At 47.0% G+C, this 8,945-nt stretch overlaps 1 protein-coding gene across 2 annotated transcripts; it reads left to right on the top strand.

Moving 5' to 3' along the window:
* The first annotated feature begins 3,604 nt into the window (after positions 1–3,604).
* Positions 3,605–8,945, top strand: LOC135824729 (uncharacterized). Of its 2 annotated transcripts, XM_065337439.1 has the most exons (7): positions 3,605–4,453; positions 4,630–5,275; positions 5,468–5,712; positions 5,920–6,437; positions 6,615–6,759; positions 6,920–7,593; positions 7,786–8,945. In XM_065337439.1, exons 1-7 carry the CDS (start codon positions 3,970–3,972, stop codon positions 8,545–8,547), a joined length of 3,474 nt encoding a protein of 1,157 aa, XP_065193511.1. In that variant the 5' UTR covers positions 3,605–3,969; the 3' UTR covers positions 8,548–8,945. The 2 variants fall into 2 exon arrangements, with proteins under 2 accessions (XP_065193511.1, XP_065193512.1); XM_065337440.1 differs by lacking the exon at positions 3,605–4,453 and having other exon boundaries at positions 5,099–5,275; positions 5,497–5,712; positions 7,786–8,944.

The following is an 8,945-nucleotide window of genomic DNA, read 5'->3' as shown; positions in this document are numbered from 1 at the left end:
TGGGGTGAGGCAGATATGATGCTGATGATCAGAGATGGTCATGTGCCCACGACCAGTCGTTGGTCTTCAAATAGCGGTTGGCTGCAACTTTGATTACCCAGCAGTAAGCAGCTGGTACAGGTCACAAGTTCTGCCAGTTGCAAGCTTATGTGGGAGATTTCCATTCCCACAGATCGAGTAATAAAAGCGAACAGACCAGACCTGGTGCTGGTTCTGGATGATCGGGCACTGCTCGTGGACGTCAGTGTCCCATTGGACCACAGGGTCAATGAGAAGGTGCAGGAGAAGATCAGCAAATACCTGCCCTTAGCAGCAGAGCTGAGGAGGATCTGGAACAAAAAGATAACTATTGTTCCAGTTATCATTGGTGCTCTGGATGGTGTGTCAGGAACGAGCCGCAGCCACATCTTAAGCCTTGGGCTCCACGCGTCCGTGATCCAGCGGCTGCAGCAATGTGCTATTCTGGGCACCCTGAGAATTGTGCGGTCGGTGACTGGTCATGGATGGGAGAGTGGCATGGTCGGAACGGTCGGTTGACCTTATGTTAGCCTGCCCGTAATGTCTCGATGTGTCTCAGTCTGTGTGTTTTATGATTGTGGTGCATCATGTGCTGTGTGACGAGCCGAGAGGCGTGAATTTCTGCCATATGCCCCCAGTCATGTATTTTCTTTCTCTGCATATGCCGTTTTATCTCGTCTGAGTTTGTCTTGCTTGTAGTGTCCCATGTGCAGCATGCTTGGTGTTTACTACTTGAGTAGTTCTGTTATACATGACTGCGATTTTATGTGAGTATCGAAGTTGGTATAGTTGAATTTTTCTCCCATGAAGTTTATCAAAATTCTGTTCAGGATTTTCTTTTATCCGCGGCTTCATTGATTGGTGCTTCACCCTTGGGTCATATGGATCCCGGTGCTGTGCTTCATGCCTCCTTTCAAGCTTTCTTTTTCTGCTTTGGGAGTGAATAAAGTCGTCATAATAATAATAGCACATTTCGCGTAGTAAAGCACTAAATAAAGAAATTCAGTGTTTTTTCCGCTTCTGTCTTGTAAGCATCATCAGCTAGGTGTAGTAGCTGCTGATACCGATTTCTCACCGGGTGTCGAGCTGCACAGTTTCCCCCAGTCTGTCCTGTCTGCTGATTGTTGTCGGCACCTGGAAAGGTCTTCCATGGTCTTAATTGGCACACCCAGCTAATTCAGCTGAGCAACCAGACTTGTGGCCAGTGGCAACCTTGGCCGTCCACGAGGTGCTTTGTTGCCCTTGTCAAATACATTTTGCTATTCTCATGCCACACCAATTTTGAGTTGAAAAATATGACCAAAATCCTATATGTGGAAGAGAAAAAAGACATCTGGATACGAGTTAAGAGTAACTCTCCATCACTGTAACATGATACTATATACAGTCACAAAGTGCAATAACTAGGCACAAAACTGACAGAGTACTGAAACATTCGACGTCCTGACACCTAGCTTCAACACATCTCCGTAGCGCTAACCGACAGCCTTCCAACTTGGAAGGTTCAAGGTTATGGAAAGACCAAAGAGGGGAAGGCAAGCGCAACGAAAACGAGCAAAAGCTACAGTCCCAACGGAACAAAGAATGTCGATTGTTACTGGACGATGACGAGACCAGTACGATATTTGACAAAGCGGTCTAACTACGATTCGAAGCAGCAAAGCAGCACACCACCCAACTTGGGTGGGTCATAAATATCAAAGATAAGTAAAGAAAGGGAAGCTTTGCGAGAACGAATTGTACAAGCGGAAAGCCAAACTCCTACAGTACTCCTCATGCATGACATTGTGATGGACTAGTTGACTACAAAACAAGTTGTTTCACACGACGTACGTTTCGCCGTATGGTTCGTGACGGCTCATCAGGTGTGCAATTTGAAACTCGGATGTTGAGCCATAAATAAATGTGGAAGAGAAAAAACTACTAGTTTATTTCAAGAAAACCCCAAAAGGAAGATGGGGGACATGTCCTCAGCGCTAGAAGAGGTGTTCTATTATCTGCCGGTGTATAGTTCTGGCCAATTGAGGACGTAGCTGGCTGTTTTGCCAGCGCTTGTAAATTGGCTATTTTCAAGACGATCATTTGTGGCGTCAGGGGGTGATGGACCTCGTCTTCTGGGATGGTGGCGTGGATAAACGGTACTACTCCAGGAACTCTTCTAAGGTGAGGCAATGTTGGCTTGATGGAGTTTTGTCCATAGCTTGTTCGTATACGCTGTGGTGTGACTCGTTTCTAGACCCATAAATAATGTGATATTTCGGCCATTTTGAGGGGTATGAAAATTTCAAGGTACCCTTCAGAAACTTTTTCAAGGGCTTTGCACAATCGATCCACACCCTAAAGGGAACCTACCTGCAAATTTTGAGCGAAATCGGAGAGATCCACTTGCACAAAATACTTTGGTATTCTCAGACATGCTCTCGTAACGTTCCGCACAGCCCAGACGGTAGACAAGGCAGACATGTGGCGTTCACCTACTGGCTCATGCCGTGCCTCAAGGGTACCGGAGCCTTCATTAAATTTCAATTATTATAGCTTAGACCTAAACGATTCGCAAATTGTTGTTGTTGCCGTGTTCTTTTATTGCAACTCGTTTAAAGTACAGAGATCGACCTTCTGATATCTACCAAATGTGTGAGTGCAACTATGCGAACCTCAGGATCCAACTCATTCCCCAGAATGTGACCTCGAACGCCAATGGATCACCGTCGAGCAGGCTAGGAGGAAGAAAGGGGACGCGTAGAAGTCGCGTGAGCTGTACAAGGGAAGCTCTGCGACCATGGTCGCCCAGATCGGGAGCAATCTGTGTGTAGAATGACGTAAACAGTGGACTGGCTAAAGCGTGAAGACAACGGAGGACGAAGCCATGGATTCTCTTTCGGAAGAGCTGCTCAATATTGGATATTGATGTCACGAACGAATGGGGCTGCGTGGCTACGGGGTTATGCAATCGCATAATTATGGTGGCTCTAAGAGTAGACGAAATCTGCTTGTGTATGTGTGTGTGCGTGTGGTGTGCTCATTGTGTGTGTGTGTGTGTGGGCGTGCGTGCGTGTGTGGTGTTCTTTTGTCATGCAGTGGAACAAGTTGGCAGGAAGTCTGGACAAGCGGCGTTCTTTTAAATTTGGAATTATTCGCCTCCAGAGGTACCGCATTATGATAGGCATGCCGTTCTAGCCACGCACAGTGACAAACTGGTTGCTGTGTGGCATAATGATGGGAAGGTCTCTAAGATCAAGCAGACATCCGACCTGCACACATGGCTCAGTATTGAACTACCACATGAATACAGTGAGTTGAATGCTCCATCACTGGCATCCCATGGTGGCGTGCTATATATGCACTGCGAGACGCTCTCCAAGAGCGACAACAGGTGGGTGCGCTCTATACTGCTACACTGCGACACGCCAGATGAGGGGGGCGGCAGCGACTGCGGTGGTCAGTGGAGCAAACTTATGGACGTCCGGCATTGTGACCATGCCTGGTGCACTCTACATGCATGTGATAGTAGTTAGTGCGGGGCAGGTTCTGGTGCACTTTTTGACCTTTGACCTTTGGGCCAAATAAGGCACACTGTGTCGGTCGTGCTTGGTCTGGCCCCGGGACTCCCCCAGGGTTTGACCTTTGACCTTTAGGTTAAATAAGGCACACTGTGTCGGGCGCGCTTGGTCTGGCCCCGGGACTCCCCCAGGGTTTGACCTTTGCCCCTGCCATGCCATAAATGTCATCATGTTCTTTTCCGTGGCGTTTATTGCACCAGGGAGTAGTAAAATACGTACTACTCCCTGATTTGCACATCGTAGATGTGCAGTGAATGACATATTGCGCATGCGCGCATAAGTACGCGGAGCGTGCGACCTTTAGTGGTTTTGCGGAAAAGACGCAGTGCAACACAAGGTGTACTAGTACACGTGCCACTATACTAATGTGTGATAGCCGACCTCATATACGATGTACGGGGAGATTTTTCCTCAGTATGTTGTAGGCAGTGCTGGAGGTGACGTGACGATGGCGGAGCCAAGTGCAAAACGATCCAGGCAGCCCAGACAGCCCACCTCGAGTGCCGTGCGTGGTTTTTTGAAAAAGTTTTCTTTGCCAGGTTCAGGCACTGATCCTCTCGTCTTTTTCAGCAGCCATCATGACGAGCTCCGACAGGTTCTGCTCGAGGAGCTTCAGTCTCACCCTTTCAAGGTGGTTTTAGTTTTGAGGGTGGAGATGACACGAGAGTCGGCCACGGGTAGTACGTCTGCCGTCCCGTTTTTTAGAAGTAGACCGGCTCGGATCCTCAGCGAAGGGGACATTGATGGTGCAGTCAAGACGATGGTGGCGAGGATCACTGGTCTTATTGATAAGTGGATGCAGAACGGATCCAACTGGACCGTTTCTCGAGTGAGACAGCTGGATGTGTCGACAGCAAAGTACACTCCTCTTCGAGGTGAGTTTCTGTTTATCCGGCAATGTTTGTTCGAAGCCTGTCGAATTTCTTGTGGAAAGTTGTAGATGTATGTTTTGTACCAGATGTACAGTTTTTCGTGATTGTCGCGAGGGTGTAGTTGTGATGTGGTGTTACTCTGAGCAAAGCCTTCGGTGTATTTTTGTGGTGTTCTGTAGGTGGTGCAGCTGCTATCCCGCCGAAATTAGAAAAAAAGAAGGCCATCATTAACGTAAAGAACAACGATGACAGGTGTTTGATGTGGGCGTTGTTGTCGGCGCTGCACCCCGTCGAACAGAATGCTGAGCGTGCATCCAAGTACACCCAGTATCTTGAGGAGCTGCGGTTCGACGGTGTAATGTTCCCTGCAACGCTCCGTGATGTATCCAAAGTGGAGATACAGAATGGTCTTGCAATCAATGTGTTTGGGTACGAGGGGAATCTGTACCCACTCTATCTCAGCGAGCGACAGGAGACTCCCATCAACCTCCTTCTTCATGACAACCACTTCACATGGATAAAAAACTTCAGTCGTGCATGCGAGAATAAGAACAGACATGCCACACACTATTGCTTCCGATGCCTCTCCGCACACAAAACAGCAGACTCCCTGCAGCATCACAGCGAGAGATGTCAGGTGATGAAGCCTGTGCCAGTAGTCATGCCCACAGCAAAGGACAGCATCCTCAAATATACAAATTTGAAGCACAGGATGGTGGCTCCATATATCATTTACGCTGATACGGAGGCCATCATTGAGCCGATGGAGGAACAGCATGGCAGCAGCACTGTACGCACAGCCCGTCATGTACCATGCAGCATCAGGTATGTTTTGTTGTTGGTGTTGTTTTTGACTAATGTTTGCTGTACTCATGCCTGCACAGTGCTTCCTGTTATTCCTTCTTGTCTTGTTCTCCCCTAATTGTGTTCGTGTTGTAGTATGTGCATTTTGTGTGATTCCATTTTTTCAAAAAAATCACTCATTCTTACTTTCCTTCTTCTTTTATGCTCTTGTAGATATGCTGCCATCCGATCCAACGGTGAAGTCCGTGGCGAGTTTGACGACTGCAGTGAGAATGCCATTCACAACTTTTTCGACAGTCTCAAAGAGTTGGAAGGCAGTATCCAGGAGGATTTGGCTGATATCAAGCCAATTCACATGACGGCAGAACTGGAGCTTGAGTTTCAGAACGCAGTCAACTGCTGGATATGTGATGAAGTACTTGGAGAAGATCGTGTTCGTGATCATGATCATCTCACTGGTAAGTATTATAATTTTTTGTTTATTTTTGTTGTTTTGCAGTTGTGTGTAGATATGCGCATGATGTGTATAGTGCATTTTCATGTCTTTGTAGCTGTTTGCATCTGTGTTTTATCATGGTGTATTGAATTGTATTGTCTGTGGTATCACCTTCACTGTAGATGTTTACTATGTTTGTGTATTCCCCTCTTTCTGAATATCTGCACAGGCAACTACCGTGGTGCTGCACACTACCAGTGTAATATTCAGCTAAGTATCTACCCAGATCGCCAGATCATTCCGGTTGTGTTTCACAACCTGAAAGGGTACGATGCTCACCACCTCATCGCCCACATTGGTACGACCGAGGTTGAAGAGGTGGAGTACGAGGACTCTAACCAGCGTAAGCGGATTAAGAAGGTTGGTGAGATCAGTGTCATCGCCAACAACATGGAGAAATATATTTCATTCAAGTGGCGTCAGTACCGCTTCATCGACTCCATGGCCTTCTTGAACTCCTCTCTTGACTCGTTGGTGAGCAACACCCCGGAAGATGCGCTCAAGCTTACTCGTACATTGGCCCATCATGACCTTCTCCTGCGTAAGGGTGTCTACCCCTACGAGTACATGGACTCCTTTGCTCGGTTTGATGAGACACAGCTGCCACCTAAATCAGCATTTGAGTCTAGTTTGACTGGAGAAGGTATCAGTGATGCCGACTATGCCCATGCTCAGAACGTATGGCAGGTAAGCAGCTTGTGCCTTCTGTATTGTGCTCTACTTATGACTTTGAATGCTTTTGTGATGTGCTCTACTCATTTTTTTTGTACTCATTGCTCTCTATCTGTGGATGCTTGTGTGCATGTGTGTATGGATGCTTGCGTGTGTGTGTGTGCGTTGTTTTTTTTGTTTTTCGTTTTGCAGACATTTGAGTGCAGTACAATGGAGGCCTATCATGACCTCTATTTGCAAACAGATGTCTATCTTCTAGCAGATGTCTTTGAGCATTTCCGCAAGACGGCATACAAGACGTATGGGTTGGATCCAGCCCATTACCTTACTCTCCCAGGTATGTTCATCAGTCTTTGTTGTTGTCCAATGTATTCTCTCCTTTAGATGGTGTTCTCTGTTAGTATTCTTGTGCTTTCTTGTCGGTGTATTTATATACTTTTTGCATGGTGTATTGACTTTCGTGTTTGTGTTCTGGTGTGTTGTATGGTGTTATGTAGGATATGCATGGGATGCTCTACTACGGTTCACCCAGATTGAACTGCAGCTGCTCACGGATGTAGACATGCATCTGTTTGTCGAAGCCGGTCTACGTGGGGGCATCTCAATGGCGTCGCAGCGGTACGGCAAGGCCAACAACCCAACGATGGATCAGTACAATTCTGCCGAGCCCACATCATACCTGCTATACCTTGACGCCAACAACCTGTATGGCTGGGCTATGTGCCAGAGTATGCCGACATCCGAGTTTGCCTGGTGTGACAAGAACCTGTCCGAGATACTGGCACACCCTGTAGATTCGAGCACTGGGTTCATTGTGGAGTGTGATCTTGAGGTACCCTCTTCGCTGCACCACTACTTCAATGATTATCCACTCGCACCGGAAGTGATGAGAACATTCTCAGATAAGCTATCACCATACCAACAAGCACTTGTGGAGGAGCTCAAAGTGTCAGCCGTAGATGGAGCCAAGTTGACACCCAGTCTCCTACCCAAGTCCAAATATGTGTTACACTACCGTACACTGCAGCTGTATTCGCGTCTGGGCATGGTGGTGACCGCTGTTCACAAGGTGTTGGGATTTCAGCAGAGTGCCTGGATGGCTCCCTACATCAATCTGAACACTGCACTTCGCACGAGGGCTACAACCGACTTTGAGAAGAGCTTTTACAAGGTAAATGCAACCGTTGTGTGCAGTCTTGTATGTTGTTGTTGGTTGTTGTTGTTGTTGTTGTTTTTGTTGTTGTTTTTGTCGCATGTATGGTGCAAGTGTGACGTGGAGTATGCTAATTGAAAAATATGCTGATGTGAAGGAATGGCATGATATGATTCTCATGTGTCATGTTTGCCTGTTTGTGTGCTGCAGCTGATGAACAACTCAGTCTTTGGCAAGACGATGGAGAACGTTCGTAATCGAATACGCATCGATCTCTTGCGAGAAGAAAGTGAGGAGCAGGTACTGAGGGCAGTGAGCAAGCCTACATATGTGCGGCACGACATTTTCCCGAACGGGCTTGTCGGAATAGAAAAGCAGCACACTGAGATCAAGCTCAACAAGCCGGTCTATGTGGGTATGTCGATACTAGACCTGTCAAAGGTGCACATGTACTCCTTCTACTACGATGTGCTGAAGGAGCAGTACGGTAGCAGAATCCGGCTGTTGTACACCGACACCGACTCTGTTATTGTGCACATAACCACCGGTGATGTTTATGCAGAGATGGATCTGTCTCTGTATGACACCAGCAACTTTCCCACTGACCATCCTCAGTACACTTCTGTCAATAAGAAAGTGGTTGGCAAATTCAAAGATGAGCTTGGTGGGAAATCCATGGTGGAGTTTGTAGGTCTAAGATCGAAGATGTACTCCTACATCGGGCAGGAATCGGCCAAACGAGCCAAGGGTGTGCGGAAGGCAGTCCTGGCAAATACCATCACCCACGAGGACTATGTAGATGCACTGCTCAGTCATCGTGTGTCTTCCAGGCCTATGACGGGTCTCCGATCACATTGCCACGCAGTGTATGAGGAGGTAACCACCAAGGTGGCATTGTCTCCATTCGACTGCAAGCGGTACATACTGGATGATGGCATGGCCACACTTGCATATGGTCACAAGGACATTTAATGGACAGGACCCCACATTGAACATATTTCATCATTTTCATACAAAACTCCCCGCCGTTCTTCTGTCATTAATTCCTCCTATCTTGGCGTGTGGGGCCGGTTCCAACAATATACATTTTTGTTAAATATTTCAGGCTTGTGCCTCAATCATATTGCAGGATATAGTGCATCGTGCGGTATAATAATCTTCATCGTATCATCAAATATTACCCTACACACTTTGGTTTGCAGTGTGTGCACAGCATAGTCCATATATCATCAAATTGATCAAGTTCAGTAACTGCGGGCATATATTTCCCTAGCTTGAGAAAATGCTTATATACTTGCGTAAATTTATGCTCACAATGATGACATTAAAATGAGATTAACTCTGCCACACATTATATTACCAGACACTGT

Source organism: Sycon ciliatum, chromosome 9 (genome assembly GCF_964019385.1).
Source record: "Sycon ciliatum chromosome 9, ocSycCili1.1, whole genome shotgun sequence".
Classification (NCBI taxonomy): Eukaryota; Metazoa; Porifera; class Calcarea; order Leucosolenida; family Sycettidae; genus Sycon; species Sycon ciliatum.
The sequence above is the reverse complement of the archived record's forward strand: the minus strand, read 5'-3'. Positions and strand labels throughout refer to the sequence as shown.

Excerpts from the sequence above, each read along its gene's own strand:
- LOC135824729 (XM_065337439.1), top strand. The coding sequence starts at position 3,970 with ATGTACGGGGAGATTTTTCCTCAGTATGTTGTAGGCAGTGCTGGAGGT. Across the intron at positions 4,454-4,629 it reads AAAGTACACTCCTCTTCGAG|GTGGTGCAGCTGCTATCCCG; the intron begins GTGAGTTTCTGT and ends GGTGTTCTGTAG. Across the intron at positions 6,760-6,919 it reads CCATTACCTTACTCTCCCAG|GATATGCATGGGATGCTCTA; the intron begins GTATGTTCATCA and ends GGTGTTATGTAG.